Here is a 16,657-nt window from a genome sequence, read left to right as displayed (position 1 = left end):
ACTGCTTAAGGGAAATTGTACAGACCCCTGATTGTTTTGGGATGATTGCTCTTTGCAATACAAAAAGAGTGCTTAGTTTATTTTGACTTTTGTGATAAAGAACATTGTTTCGAATTTTTTTTTTGCCAATGTGTGAGGCAGAACATTTATTCCATGAGATTTGGAGTTGTCAGGTGTTTGACCATTCTTATGCATAGTCAAGATCAAGTCAAGTCAAGTCAAAGTCAAGGTCGCTTGGTAGGGCATTGTAGGTGGTGTTCAATAGTTTTACATCATCAGCAAAGAGGACCCAGTTACTTATAATATGATCACAAAGGTCATTTACATAGATGTTCACCTATACAGTGATACGAATTCTAAATGTTCCTCTCGTTACTTTTTCAACTGCATTTCTTCTTGGTGCTCATCTACTTAACTCAGATGTTATGTCTGCCACAATTTTTTCTAAATGACTCTAACACTCCTGTTCTCACTCTCCCCTTTTCCTTCCCTTTCTGTTCCGGTGAAGCCTGAAGGGATTGAGAAAGAAGTGGTGTTCAACTCATTTTTCTGTGCACCTGGTACGTTGTGTCAAGGTTCCAAGCAATATATTCCCAGTGTAAAAAAATACAAGGCATCCATATTTCTGTTCAACCTATTAAATTGGCAAATTCTTGATGTAATTCTGGATCTGACCAAACCCCAGAATTACACCCAGTAGAAAGCAAAAGTTTGAAACTTCCCTTATAGTCACATTTTCCCATCAGCTCCCAGTTCATCTATCCATTGATTCCAAACTCCACCTTCATCCATCTGCAAGCACATTCTTAGTTCCCATTGGAAAGAATGTCACATAACCATAACAACCATCCTTATCTCCACACACACTCTGTTCTGCCTGACTGGCTTGGCAATGTGTAATAGTCCAACGAAAAGAAATCAAACACACATGTGCTCTGCTAATCAGCAAACTTGTATTAGATAAACAAAAATAGCTTATTCAAAAAACAGTTCTTAATGTCCGAAAACAATGCAAGGCTTATTTCAGCCACATACAAAAAACACAGGGAAAAACAAACAAAGACAACCTGGAATGAGCAAAGATGTTTCAGGAGTCCTTTTGAATCTTTGAAGCAAACAGCAAGTCCCAGAGTTTTCACCTCCCACTTGTCTGAAAAAGCTGGGTTGAAAACTCCAACGGCACAGAAACTTCGAAGCAGGAACCACAAAACAACACAGATAAACAGCCACAGTTTGCCTTGGTCTTTGTTCCCTTTTATCCCTTTAGCCCTCATTAAGGGAACCACACCCAGCCCTCAGTATAAGAACCACACCCATCCCAGGTGCTCCTATAATGATTTGTAATACTCTTTAAAGCGATCCCTTCTTTGCATAGCTCTTCGGCTACGTAGATCAATATATTGATCTGCAGAAGAACCCAGGGAAGACAGACTGTGTGAGGGACTGTATGTCAAATCCCCTGGGCTGTCTGCTGAATCCTGCGTCCAAGTGGCCTCATCCTCCTGGCTATCTGCCACATCTTCCTGGCTGTCTGCCACATCTTCCTGGCTGTCAGCCAGGCTTTCACATTCACTTTGTGCCAAGTCTCTCCCATTTGTGGGATCAACGGCTGGCCCAGACACAGCACACTCCTTCCTACTATTGAAATATGATGAGCTTGAAGCACCATTAAATCCTTTGCAGAATATTTATAAAAAGTTTTGAAAAGTAGAGGAAATAGCTACAATAGAATAGCATGGCTATACATATGTCAGCTTTAGGATTGATAGGCTGCCCCTGTACGCACAGATTTTAACTTACTGTAAATGCTCTTTTTAAGAGAATCTCCTTCAAATGAAGATCACCATCTCCCCAACCCAAGCATTCATGAGAACATAGATGAGAGGAAGGAATGGAGGGAAAGGATATAAATCAGTGATGGTGAACCTTTTTTCCCTCGGGTGCTGAAAGAGTGTGCACGCATGCTATTGTGCATGCATGAGTGCCCACACCCATAATGCAATGCCTGGGAAGGGAGAACAGCTTCCATTGACCCCTGGAGGCCCTCTGAAGGCCAGAAACGGCCTTGTTTCCTAACTTCTGATGGCCCCAGTAGGCTTGTGTTTTGCCTTCCCCAGGCTCTAAAGCAGTGTTTCCCAACCTTAGCAACTTGAAGGTATTTGGACTTCAACTCCCAGAATTCCCCAGCCAGCATTCGCTGGCTGGGGAATTCTGGGAGTTGAAGTCCAGATACCTTCAAGTTGCCAAGGTTGGGAACACTGCTCTAAAGGCTTCCCTCCCTCATCCCCCAGGAGGCTCTCTGGAAGCCAAAAACGCCCTCCCAGAACCTCGGTGTGAGCCAAAAATCAGCTGGCTGGCACGCACATGTAGCTAAGCTATGGCAATGGCTTGCGTGCCAGTAGCTTTGGCTCTGTGTGCCACATGGGGCACCGTGCCATAGGTTCGCCATCACTGATATAAACATTGGATGTGGTCTCTTGAACAATTTGATTCCAGCTAAAATCACTATTGCAACTCAGCCTTCTAAGCAGAATGTGCACCACGAGCCCAGTTAGAACAGCAGTGCCACCTGTACCGTGATTTAAGTTCTGCTTCTGTTTTATAGGAAAACCTGAGTCCAAATTTTTTCCTCTGACGTTACCAGAGAATGTTGTAGAAGGCTCAGCCAGTGCCACATTTTGTGTGCTGGGTAAGTGAGATATCGTTTTACTCATTTTGGAAATTAATTCTGTCTCCCATATAAGGTCCCTGGGTCAATCTGGAAGCTACTCCAATGCCATGTACAAGTAGTCCTTAACTTATCACAGTTTGATTAATAATGTTTGAAACATTGAAACATAGAAACATAGAAAGACTGACGGCAGAAAAAGACCTCATGGTCCATCTAGTCTGCCCTTATACTATTTCCTGTATTTTATCTTACAATGGATATGTTTATCCCAGGCATGTTTAAATTCAGTTACTGTGGATTTATCTACCATGTCTGCTGGAAGTTTGTTCCAAGGATCTACTACTCTTTCAGTAAAATAATATTTTCTCATGTTGCTTTTGATCTTTCCCCCAACTAACTTCAGATTGTGTCCCCTTGTTCTTGTGTTCACTTTCCTATTAAAAACACTTGTTACAATGGCACTGAAAAAAGTGGGTTATGACCCCTTTTTGAACTTATTGTATTACCCTTACAGCATCCCTCTGGTCACGTGATCAACATTCAAATGCTTGGCAATGGGGGTTGGTCTTATCTGATACACCTCTTCTCATAGGGTGGAGTTAGCATCCTAGTATGTAAAAATGGGTTGATCTCGTCCATTCAGCTTGCAGGACTGAGTCTGTCAATTTTATTTGAGGGTTCCACCCTTGCCTGGAATTCCCAGTTACGACAAAGCCGATGAATACAGACTCAACTTGGCTGCTTCAAGAGTCCCGGGCACCACAGGCACGATGATAGACCGATGTACAGATGGCTGACCCAAGTCCCTCAGGCATGAGAAAACTGCTCACAGGTTGTTCAGCTTGAGGCAGTGAGGCCGGCTAGAACAAACTGCCCAATCAGCTGGTAGTTGGGAATCAACTACCAACAGAAATGGCCAAATGAATAGCCGCATGAGTGCGAGGCTCCAGTGGCAGGCAATAGACAAGCACTCGGTTCCTGGGACAGTGCTAGACTAGTCGAGATCTGACAGTTTCCAGTCTGCCGCCCTACATTGCTTTTCAAACCTATCTGTTCCCGATATTAATTAAGGAGGGGGAGCATGAAAGCTCCTTAGGCAACTACTGTGTTGCCCAATTATTATGACCTATAAATAATAATAATAATAATAATAATAATAATAATAATAATAATAACAATAATTTATTAGATTTGTATGCCGCCCCTCTCCGAAGACTCGGGGCGGCTCACAACAAGTGATAAAACAATATTGTACAGGCACAAATCTAATATTAAGAAAAAACTAAAAAACCCTATCAATTAAAAAACCAAACAACACATACATACCAAACATAAATTATAATAAGCTTGGGGGAAAGGTGTCTCAAATCCCCCATGCCTGGCGGTATAGATGGGTCTTAAGTAGTTTACTGAAGACGAGGAGGATGGGAGCAGTTCTAATCTCCGGGGGGAGTTGATTCCAGAGGGCCGGGGCCGCCACAGAGAAGGCTCTTCCCCTGGGGCCCGCCAGACGACATTGTTTAGTCGACGGGACCCGGAGAAGGCCAACTCTGTGGGACCTTATCGGCCGCTGGGATTCGTGCGGTAGTAGGCGGTTCCGGAGGTATTCTGGCCCAATGCCATGTAGGGCTTTAAAGGTCATGACCAACACTTTGAATTGTGACCGGAAACTGATCGGCAGCCAATGCAAGCCACGGAGTGTTGTAGAAACGTGGGCGAATCTAGGAAGCCCCACGATCTGAAGTTTCCGAACACTTTTCAAAGGTAGCCCCATGTAGAGAGCGTTGCAGTAATCGAACCTCGAGGTGATAAGGGCATGAGTGACTGTGAGCAATGACTCCCTGTCCAAATAGGGCCGCAACTGGTGCACCAGGCGAACCTGGGCAAATGCCCTCCTCGCCACAGCCGAAAGATGATGTTCCAATGTCAGCTGTGGGTCAAGGAGGACGCCCAAGTTGCGCACCCTCTCTGAGGGGGTCAGTAGTTCCCCCCCCAGGGTAATGGACGGACAGATGGAATTGTCCTTGGGAGGCAACACCCACAGCCACTCCGTCTTGTCTGGATTGAGTTTGAGTTTGTTGACACCCATCCAGGCCCCAACAGCCTCCAGGCACCGGCACATCACTTCCACTGCTTCGCTGACTGGAGATGGGGTGGAGATGTACAACTGGGTATCATCCGCATATTGATGATACCTCACCCCATACCCTTGGATAATCTCACCCAGCGGTTTCATGTAGATATTAAATAGCAGGGGGGAGAGGACCAACCCCTGAGGTACCCCACAAGGGAGAAACCTAGAGGTCGACCTCTGACCCCCCACTAACACCGACTGCGACCGACCGGAGAGGTAGGAGGAGAACCACTGGAGAACAGTGCCTCCCACTCCCAACCCCTCCAGTCGGCGCAGAAGGATACCATGGTCGATGGTATCGAAAGCCGCTGAGAGGTCAAGAAGCACCAGGACAGAGGACAAGCCCCTGTCCCGGGCCCGCCAGAGATCATCCATCAACGCGACCAAGGCAGTTTCCATGCTGTAGCTGGGCCTGAAACCCGACTGCTGGGGACCTAGATAATCGGCTTCTTCCAAGGACCGCTGGAGTTGGAGCGCCACCACCTTCTCAACAACCTTCCCCATAAAGGGAAGGTTGGAGACTGGACGGTAGTTATTAAGCACGGCTGGGTTCAGGGAAGGCTTCTTGAGGAGGGGGCGCACAAGTGCCTCCTTATAAGGAGCCGGGAAGGACCCCCTCCCCAAGGAGGCGGTGACAATCTCCTGGACCCAGCTCCGTGTCACCTCTCGACTGGCCGAAACCAACCAAGAGGGACACGGATCCAGTAAGCAGGAGGCAGAACTCACAGCTCCAATGGCCTTGTCCACTTCATCAGGTGTCACCAAGTCAAACTCCTCCCAGACAGATGGACAAAGACGTTTAGCCCCAGTCACCTTGACTGACTCATTGTCAGCCGATACTGCTATGCAATTGGAGTAAAGCCCTTCATGGCATCGGGCCAGAATATCTCCGGGACCGCCTTCTGCCGCACGAATCCCAGCGACCGATTAGGTCCCACAGAGTTGGCCTTCTCCGGGTCCCGTCAACTAAACAATGTCATTTGGCCGGTCCCAGGGGAAGAGCCTTCTCTGTGGTGGCCCCGACTCTCTGGAACCAGCTCCCCCCAGAGATTAGAACTGCCCCCACCCTCCTCGCCTTAAAACCCACCTTTGTCATCAGGCATGGGGGAATTGAAACATCTCCCCCGGGCCTATACAGTTTATGTATGGTATGCTTGTGTGTATGTTTGTTTTTAATAATGGGGCTTTTAGTGTTTCTTTTAAATTATTAGATTTGTTATATATTGTTTATTATTGCTGTGAGCCGCCCCGAGTCTATGGAGAGGGGCGGCATACAAATCTAATAAACAAACAAACAAACAAACAAACAAACAAACAAACAAACAAACAAACAAACAAACAAATAACAGAGCCAAAGCCCCTGGCCAGTAAGTGCCTCAGGTGAATAATGGGGGAGTGCTAGACTCCCTTGGCAGAGCCAAAGACCAAGTCTCATCCAGGTCAATGCCACAGATGGCACAGGCAACTGCTATAGCGGCTAGCGCCAAAGCTCGGTGTTGTGATCCTTCTGGCTCTCAGAGATGGCAAGCTGGGGAGCAATCAGACTCACAATTCAGAGAATGTAGTAATCACTCGAAGAATGTAGATTTAGACTCTAAACACAGAATGGAGATAACCAAACCACATCTGTTCAGTCTGAGGACTGAGTCATAACTGGGGATTCCAGGCAAAGGCGGAGCCCTCAAATAAAATTGACAGACTTAGTCCTGCAAACTGAATGGATGAGGTCAACCCATTCTATACATACATGTATTTGTATTTGTATTTATTAGATTTGTATGCCGCCCCTCTCTGAAGACTCGGGGCGGCTAACAACAATATAAAAAGACAATGTAAACAAATCTAATATTAAAAACAATCTAAAAAACCCCAATTTAAAGAACCACTCATACATACAAACATACCATGTATAAATTCTATAAGCCTAGGGGGAAGGGAAAACATTGTTTTTATTACTGTTGTTAGCTGCCCCGAGTCTACGGAGAGGGGCGGCATACAAATCCAATAAAATGAAATGAAATGAAAATGAAATTTCAATTCCCCCATGCCTGACGACAGAGGTGGGTTTTAAGGAGCTTGCGAAAGGCAAGGAGGGTGGGGGCAACTCTGATATCTGGGGGGAGCTGGTTCCAGAGGGTTGGGGCCGCCACAGAGAAGGCTCTTCTGGATGCTAACTCCACCCACTATGGAGAATGACTCGTATTTATGACAGTTGCAGTGTGCTGGGGTCATGAGGTCACCTTTTGCGATCTCTAACAGTATGTTGGATAGTCACTGCAGTTGGCAGTTTTGGGGCGTTGGATTAAATGTAAGGACCTTCCTCAGTTATCCCTTAAAGAAAATGTGACTCTTGAAACAATTGGCATTTAAAAAAAAAATTACAGAAAGTAATTGCAGAGATACCAGGTGGAATTTGAAGTTTCGATTACTGCAATGCGCTCTACTTGGAGCTACCCTCGAAGAATGTTCAGAGAAGAATATTCGGAACTAGTTTAGCATGCAGCCGCAAGAGCCATGTTGGGCATAACCAGATATTCTCACATTAGCCCAGCACTCCGTGTGCTGCACTGGCTACTGATAGAATAGAATAGAATAGAATGGAATGGAATAGAATAGAATGGAATGGAATGGAATAGAATAGAATAGAATAGAATAGAATAGAATAGAATTTTTATTGGCCAAGTGTGATTGGACACAGAAGGAATTTGTCTTGGTGCATATGCTCTCAGCGTACATAAAATAAAATATACATTTGTCAAGAATCATGTGGTACAACACTTAATGATTGTCATAGGGGTCAAATAAGCAATGAAGAAGCAATATTAATAAAAATCTTAGGATATAAGCAACAAGTTACAGTCATACAGTCAACATGGGAGGAAATGGGTGAAAGGAATGATGAGAAAAACTAATAGAATAGAAGTGCAGATTTAGTAGAAAGTCTGACAGTGTTGAGGGAATTATTTGTTTAGTAGAGTGATGGTGTTCGGAAAAAAACGGTTCTTGTGTCTAGTTGTCTTGGTGTGCTGTGCTCTGTAGCGATGTTTTGAGGGTAGGAGTTGAAACAGTTTGTGTCTAGGATGTGAGGGGTCATTAAATATTTTTCCCGCCCTCTTTTTGACTCGTGCAGTCTACAGGTCCTCAATGGAAGGCAGGTTGGCAGCAATTGTTTTTTCTGCCGTTCTGATGATCCTCTGAAGTTTGTGTCGGTCCTGTTAGGTTGCAGCACCAAACCAGACTGAAAGCAATTCAAGTTATTGGTTATTACCTATAAAGCCCTACGGGGCATTGGACCAGATTATTTACATCTTCTGCCTCATACATCCCAGTGACCAGTTAGATGACACAGAGTCAGCCTCCTCCAGGCCCTGTTGGCCACACAATGTCGGCTGGTGGGTCCATGGGGGAGAGCCTTCTCTGTTGAAGCCCCCTGCCTCTCTGGAACCAACTCCTCCAGGAGATTCGCACCACCCCCACTCTCCTCGCCTTTCGTAAGGTGTTAAAGACACACCTGTGTAGCAGGCCTGGGAACAATGGGTGAGAGCTTCATTCCGGTCATTGTATAAAAGTAGGATGACATATTGTTTTTATTGTGGATTTTTAAAATTCATTTGTAATGTTTTAAATTCTTTTTATTGTTATTGTTTTTATTTTATTATTGTAAGCCGCCCTGAGTCTGTGAGAAGGGCGGACTATAAATCTAAAAAAATCTAAATTTAATCCACACAAACCATTAAATTATTCTTCTCATTCAAACCCTACCCCAATGGCCCCCAGTCCAGAATAGCAATAACAATACCATCAATAACAGTACTACAAAGATGTTTGGAGAACATCTCTGTTCTCGTTAGGTTGATAATTTATTTATTTTTATTTATTTATTTATTTTGTCCAATACACAATGAGGGTTTTAGTGGGTATATATCTATATACACATAGTAAAATACATGATGAAGGTTATAGAGGAGATACTCATAGTAAAATATATCTAAGAAATAATAGAAAAGAAGATATAGTAATAGAACATAGCCATGAAAGAATAGAAGAAGAGATATAGGAATAGAAGAAAGGTATAGGAGATATAGGAGAGCAATAGGACAGGGGACGGAAGGCACTCTAGTGCACTTGTACTTGCCCCTTACTGACCTCTTAGGAATCTGGATAGGTCAACTGTAGATAATCTAAGGGTAAAGTGCTGGGGGCTTGGGTATGACACTATGGAGTCCAGTAATGAGTTCCACGCTTCAACAACTCGGTTACTGAAGTCATATTTTTTACAGTCAAGTTTGGAGCGGTTAATATTAAGTTTAAATCTGTTGTATGCTCTTGTGTTGTTGTGGTTGAAGCTGAAGTAGTCGCCGACAGGCAGGACGTTGCAGCATATGATCTTGTGGGCAATACTTAGATCTTGTTTAAGGCGTCTTAGTTCTAAACTTTCTATGCCCAAGATTGAAAGTCTAGTCTCATAGGGTATTCTATTTGGAGTGGAGGAGTGAAAGGCTCTTCTGGTGAAGTATCTTTGGACATTTTCGAGGGTGTTAATGTCTGAGATGCGATATGGGTTCCAAACAGATAAGCTGTATTCGAGGATGGGTCTGGCAAAAGTTTTGTAAGCTCTGGTAAGTAGTGTGAGATTGCCAGAGCAGAAGCTCTGTTTCCTCCTCATGACATTGTAATCTTGGTAGCAGACTAGAGCTGGCTGGGAGGAGTCTGTTATGTTGACTTGGTCCCCCTCCCTAAATCCCACATGGTTACAACAACAGTAACAGCATGCAAAGTATCTTGCCCCAGATAGCAACCCCCCCCCCTCGGATTGGCAGGGTTCTGGCAGAGACTTGACACTAAGATTGCAAGAAAGTTGGGTAAGTTTCTCCAGATATTCAACAATGGCATCTTTTGAGGAGGAAATCAAAGTTGGCAAGGTCCTCTTTATCATATGTCCTCTTCTTTCCCTTTCTCAGGAGACATTTTAGGAGGAGCGATAAAGAACCTCAACCAGCTTCTCAAGATGCCCCATGGCTGTGGAGAGCAGAACATGGCCCTCTTTGTCCCCAATATCTATATCCTGAATTATCTCAATAATACTGGACAACTGACGGAGGAGATCAAATCCAGAGCCATTGGATACATAGAGAATGGTGAGAAGCATCCCATAGGAATTCTTTCCCTACTGCAATTAGGAACTTTCAAAGGCTCGATCGACAGATTAGTCACTGGTATTGATAGAGGGGGTTGTAAATTGAACAGCTTAGATTGACTGAAACACTTGGAAGCTTTACAGATGTTGAAAGCAAGAGACATTAGTAATGCAGTGTTCCCTCGATTTTCGCGGGTCCGAACTTCACAAAAAATCTATACCACGGTTTTTCAAAAATATTAATTAAAAAATACTTTGTGGTTTTCCCCCCCTATACCACCGTTTTCCCCGCCCGATGACATCATATGTCATCGCCAAACTTTCATCCACCTTTAATAATTTTTTTAAAAAATAAACTTTAATAAATAAACATGGTGAGTAAATGATTGCTAAGGGAATGAGAAATTGCAATTTAGGGGTTTAAAGTGTTAAGGGAAGGCTTGTGATACTGTTCATAGCCAAAAATAGTGCATTTACTTCCGCATCTCTACTTCGCGGAAATTTAACTTTCGCGGGCATTCTTGGAATGCATCCTCCGCGGAAATTGAGGGAACACTGTATAGAGAAACAATTTGGTGTACGCTGACCTATAAACCAAGAGACTGTGAATTCTAGTACTGCCTGAGCACGAAAAAAGGACCGAGGTGTTAGTCACTCTCAGATTACCTCATTACCTCAAAAGATTGGTTGGGGAAATAGAAAAGAGTTGTGGAGAAGATAAAACAAAGAAGGAATATCATGCACATTCTCACAAACAAACAAACAAACAAACAAACAAACAAACAAACAAACATGATAGCAGTCTACAAGTATACGAGGGGATGTCACAGAGAGGAGGGTTCTTCAGGGTACCAGAGGGCCAGACGAGGAACAACGGCTGGAAGCTGACCAAGGAGATATTCAACATGGAGATAAGGAGGAACTTCCTGACAGTCAGAGCGATCAACCAATGGAACAACCTACCAGCGGACGTTGTGAACTCCAACACTCTGGACATTTTTAAGAGAAGATTGAACTGCCACTTGACTGGTGTACTATAGGGTTCCTGCTTGGGCAGGGGTTGAACTTGATAGCCTTCATGGTCCCTTTCAACTCTAACAATAAACAAACAAACAAACAAACAAACAAACAAACAAACAAACAAACACTCAATGGCTTGCTGTTCTAGACAATCCAGTTACCCTAAATAGCAGAGAACAGAACAGAATAACAGGGTTGCAAGGGACCTTGGAGGTCTTCCAGTCCAACCCCTTGCATAGGTAGGAAATCCTATACCACTTCAGACAAATGGTTACTCAATCTCTTCTTAAAAACTACCAGTGTTGGAGAATTCACAACTTTTGGAGGCGAGCTATTCCATGGATTAATTGTTCTAACTGATCGGGAAATTTCTCCTTACATCTAGGTTGCTTCTCTCCTTGATTAGCTTCAACCTATTGCTTCTTGTCCTGCCTTCTGGTGCTTTGGAGAATAGGTTGACCCCCTCTTCTATGTGGCAGCCCCTGAGATATCAAAACACTGCTATTGTGTCACCCCTGGTCCGTTCCCCCACATTAAACTAGATATACCAAGTTTCAGCAATCATTTTTTATATGTTTTTGCCTCCAATCCCCTAATTCTCTTTGTTGCTCTTCTCTTCTTATCACCCTTATCACCTCGAGGTTCGATTACTGCAACGCTCTCTACATGGGGCTACCTTTGAAAAGTGTTCGGAAACTTCAGATCGTGTAGAACGCGGCCGCGAGAGCCATCGTGGGGCTTCCCAGATTTGCCCACGTTTCTACAACACTCCGTGGCCTGCATTGGCTGCCAATCAGTTTCCGGTCAAATTCAAAGTGTTGGTCATGACCTTTAAAGCCCTACATGGCATTGGACCAGAGTACCTCCGGAACTGCCTGCTACCGCACGAATCCCAGCGGCCGATAAGGTCCCACAGAGTTGGCCTTCTCCGGGTCCCGTCGACTAAACAATGTCGTCTGGCGGGCCCCAGGGGAAGAGCCTTCTCTTTGGTGGCCCCGGCCCTCTGGAATCAACTCCCCCTGGAGATTAGAACTGCTCCCACCCTCACTTTATGTGATCTTGATTCTATCCCTCTGTTTATGCAGCCTAGAGCTATGTTGGCTTTTTTGGCAGCTGCTGCACACTGCTGGCTCATATTTAAATGGTTGTCCACTAGGACTCCAAGATCCCCCTCACAGGGATCTTGGATCATACTGTTGAGCAAGGTACCACATATACTGTACCTGGACATTTTGTTTTTCTTGCCTAAATGTTGACCCTTACTTTTCTCACCATTGAATTTCATTTTGTTAGATAGCGCCTATTGTTCAAGTTTGTCAAGATCCTTCTGTATCTTGAACCACAAACTTGAAGGAAATATTTTAGTTGGGTTTGAAAACATACATGCTGCTCAGTTCACCTCTAAATTTCTTCTTCCACTTCAGGCTATCGAAGGCAAATGAGCTTCAAGCATCGTGATGGTTCTTATAGTGCTTTTGGAACACCTTTCTTAGAGCCAGGGAACACTTGGTAAGATTTCTTTGTTCCTAAGGCCACATTTCTCAAACTTTCTACAATGGTGGACTAACCAAATCAACATGCAATAAAATAGAATAGAATAGAATAGACCAATTTTAGCACACAGAGTCGGCCTCCTCCAGGTCCCATCAGCTAAACAATGCAGGCTGGCGGGGCTGCAGGGGAGGGTCTTCTCTGTTGCTGCCCCGAATTTATGGAATCAACTCCCCCCCGAGGTCCTTATGGCCCCGACCTTGCTGGCTTTCCATAAGGCCATGAAGACCTGGCTGTGTCAACAGGCCTGGGCCCCCTAAAACAACCACTAGCTTGTCTACATATCTGAATCGGTTTGTATGACTAGTATGTATGCAATTAAATTGTCTTTGTTTTAATTATGATTTTAGAAATTAGTTTTTTTCCTTGACTTCCTTATATTATTGCTGTTACGGTAATTGTAAATTTTTATACTATTGTAAGCCGTCCTGATTGCTTCGGGATTGGGTAGCATAGAAGTCAAATTATATAAATAGAATAGAGTAGAGTAGAGTAAAGTAGAACAGAACAGAACAGAATAGAATAGAAGTCTTTATTGGCCAAGTGTGATGGGATGCACAAGAAATTTGTCTTTGGTGCATATGCTTTCAGTGTATATAAAAGAAAAAATATATTTATCAACAATCATGAAGTACAACACTTAATGATTGTCATAGGGCACAAATATATAATCAGGAAACAATCAATATTAATATAAATCTTAAGGATGCAAGCAACAAATTACACTTACACAGTCATAAGTAGGAGGAGATGGGCTATAGGAATGATAAATTCCTTGTGTGTCCAATCACATTTGGCCAATAAAGAATTCTGTTCTGTTCTGCTCTGCTCTGGTCTGGTCTAGTCTAATCATAAATAGTGAATAGTTTGACAGTGGTGAAGGAATTATTTGTTTAGCAGAGTGATGGCATTTTGGGGGAAATAATAAACAAACAAACAAATAAATGGCCAAAGTTTGTAGGAACGTGGAAACTAGAAAAGGAAAAATGAGGTTTTCCTTTGTCTTATAGTGAATAGTGAGTAGTTTGATAGTGTTTTGACAGTGGTGAAGGAATTATTTATTTAGCAGAGTGATGGCATTTTGGGGGAAATAATAAACAAACAAACAAATAAATAAATGGCCAAAGTTTGTAGGAACGTGGAAACTAGAAAAGGAAAAATGAGGTTCTCCTTTGTCTTATAGTGAATAGTGAATAGTTTGATAGTGTTTTGACAGTGGTGAAGGAATTATTTGTTTAGCAGAGTGATGGCATTTGGGGGAAAATAATAAACAAACAAACAAACAAACAAATAAATAAATGGCCAAAGTTTGTAGGAACGTGGAAACTAGAAAAGGAAAAATGAGGTTCTCTTTTGTCTTATAGGCTGACAGCTTTTGTGTTGAAATCTTTTGCTCAGGCGAGATCCATGATCTTTGTGGAAGAGAAGCAAATCATTGACGCTCAGAACTTCCTGACACAACAGCAGGAGAATAATGGATGCTTTAGAAGCACCGGGTATCTTTTTCACAATGAACTCAAGGTATAAGAGGAGGGTGGGAGAAAACGGCAATGTGTTTTTGGAAATGAGAGTAGGGTATATTGGGATTACAGGTAGTCCTCGATTTACAAGCACATTTGGGGTCTGACTTTTATCTTTCCTCATTAAATGATAGTCGCTAAGCAAGTCATCACATGACCAGCCTGATTTTATGGCACTTGTTAAATAAAACACCATGGTTGTTAGGTGAATCTGGTTTCCCCCGATTCACTTTTTGGGGGGTCTAAAACTGGCCAGAAACGGTTGCAACAAACTCAAACTCAACCCAGACAAGACGGAGTGGCTGTGGGTCTTGCCTCCCAAGGACAATCCCATCTGTCCGTCCATTACCCTGGGGGGGGGGGAATCACTAACCCCCTCAGAGAGGGTCCGCAACTTGGGCGTCCTCCTCGATCCACAGCTCACATTAGAGAAACATCTTTCAGCTGTGGCGAGGGGGGCGTTTGCCCAGGTTCACCTGGTGCACCAATTGCGGCCCTATTTGGACCGGGAGTCACTGCTCACAGTCACTCATGCCTTCATAACCTTGAGGCTCAACTACTGTAACGCTCTCTACATGGGGCTACCTGTGAAAAGTGTTCAGAAACTCCAGATTGTGCAGAATGCAGCTGCGAGAGCAATCATGGGCTTTCCCAAATATGCCCATGTTACACCAACACTCCGCAGTTTGCATTGGTTGCCGATCAGTTTCCGGTCACAATTCAAAGTGTTGGTTATGATCTATAAAGCCCTTCATGGCACTGGACCAGATTATCTCAGGGACCGCCTTCTGCCGCATGAATCCCAGCGACCAGTTAGGTCCCACAGAGTGGGTCTCCTCCGGGTCCCGGCAACTAAACAATGTCGCTTGGCGGGACCCAGGGGAAGAGTCTTCTCTGTGGTGGCCCCGGCCCTCTGGAACCAACTCCCCCCAGAGATTAGAATTGCCCCCACCCTCCTTGCCTTTCGTAAGCTGCTTAAAACCCAACTCTGCCGCCAGGCATGGGGGAATTGAGATACTCTTTCCCCTAGGCCTCTAAAATTTTATGCATGGTATATCTGTATGTATGTTTGGTTTTTATAATAATGGTTTTTTAACTGTTTTTAGTATTGGATTATTATTATATGCTGTTTTATTACTGTTGTTAGCCACCCCGAGTCTGCGGAGAGGGGCGGCATATAAATCCAATAAATAAATAAATAAATAAACAAGCAAGCAAGCAAGCAAGCAAGCAAGCAAGCAAGCAAGCAAGCAAGCAAGCAAGCAAGCAAGCAAGCAAGCAAGCAAGCAAGCAAGCAAGCAAGCAAGCAAGCAAGCAAGCAAGCAAGCAAGCAAGCAAGCAAGCAAGCAAGCAAGCAAGCAAGCAAGCAAACAAACAGATTTCCAGAAAACATTGCAGGCTACAAGAACCTCTTACGCTTCAGTTTGAGATGCAGACAATATCAATTCTTCCATTTCCCACCATCCAGTTCAGAGCCGAAGAAGCTTCTTGGACAAAAAGCAAAACATGCAGCTACGAGAGCAATCATGGGCTTCCCTCGATCTGCCCATGTCACACCAACACTCTGCAGTCTGCATTGGTTGCTGATCAATTTCCGTTCACAATTCAAAGTGTTGGTTATGACCTATAAAGCCCTTCATGGCATCGGACCAGAATATCTCCGGGACCGCCTTCTGCCGCATGAATCCCAGCGACCAGTTAGGTCCCACAGAGTGGGCCTTCTCTGGGTCCCATCGACTAAACAATGTCGTTTGGCGGGGCCCTCTGGAACCAGCTCCCCCCTGAGATTAGAACTGCCCCCACCCTCCTTGCCTTTCGTAAGCTCCTTAAAACCCACCTTTGCAGTCAGGCATGGGGGAACTGAGACATCTCCCCCGGGCCTATACAATTTATGTTTGGTATGTTTGTGTGTATGTCTGCTTTAATAACGGGTTTTTAAAAATGTTTTTAAATTACTAGATTTGTCTTGAATTGTTTTATTATTGTTGTGAGCCGCCCCGAGTCTATGGACAGGGGCTGCATACAAATCTAATAAATGAATGAATGAATGAATGAATGAATGAATGAGTGACAACCTACAAGAGAAAATGGTATACACTGAGGATACAATATGCTTCACCAGAAAATAATTTAAAATTAAAAATCATTCATAACTTACCTCCTGAGGGGAATATAAGTACAAATATTATATAATATGTTAAGCGAATAGTTATTGCCATTAATGTACTTAAATAAGTAATTAGATTTTAAGAATTCTTTTTGTTTGTTTGTCAAGTTTGTTTGTCTGTTTGTTTGTCATATGTTGATTTAGCTTTGTATTAATATATGATATAAAACATCTATTGTGTGTAAATGTGTATATATATGTAATAAAAACTTTTTAAAAAAAAAAAGAAAAAAAAAGAATGAATGAATGAAGGAAGGAAGGAATGACTAAATAAATAAATAAATCTTCAAAAGAAAAAACAAGAAAGTTCAGTTGCCTCCCGAAAAAGCACCATTGGGATTTCTGTACTGCTCAGTTCCCAAGACTCCATGATTTCTTGGGAGGGAGATAGAATATAGATTTGGAAAGACTGGAGGGATGATAGAAGATGTCGGAAGTTCTTTGTATAAATAGGTGC

At 43.4% G+C, this 16,657-nt stretch overlaps 1 protein-coding gene across 1 annotated transcript in view; it reads left to right on the top strand.

Annotated features, from left to right (window-relative positions):
* The window catches only part of LOC139159692 (alpha-2-macroglobulin-like), a 117,861-nt gene that overhangs the window by 80,720 nt on the left and 20,484 nt on the right, over positions 1–16,657 (top strand). Inside the window, exons 22-26 of the mRNA XM_070737021.1 lie at positions 509–560; positions 2,606–2,689; positions 9,767–9,943; positions 12,387–12,471; positions 13,878–14,034. Coding sequence (XP_070593122.1) covers positions 509–560; positions 2,606–2,689; positions 9,767–9,943; positions 12,387–12,471; positions 13,878–14,034 — 555 coding nt within the window. The remainder of the gene's footprint in view (positions 1–508; positions 561–2,605; positions 2,690–9,766; positions 9,944–12,386; positions 12,472–13,877; positions 14,035–16,657) is intronic.

Source organism: Erythrolamprus reginae, chromosome 2 (assembly GCF_031021105.1).
Source record: "Erythrolamprus reginae isolate rEryReg1 chromosome 2, rEryReg1.hap1, whole genome shotgun sequence".
Taxonomy (NCBI): Eukaryota; Metazoa; Chordata; class Lepidosauria; order Squamata; family Dipsadidae; genus Erythrolamprus; species Erythrolamprus reginae.
This window is presented reverse-complemented; position numbering and strand designations above follow the sequence as displayed.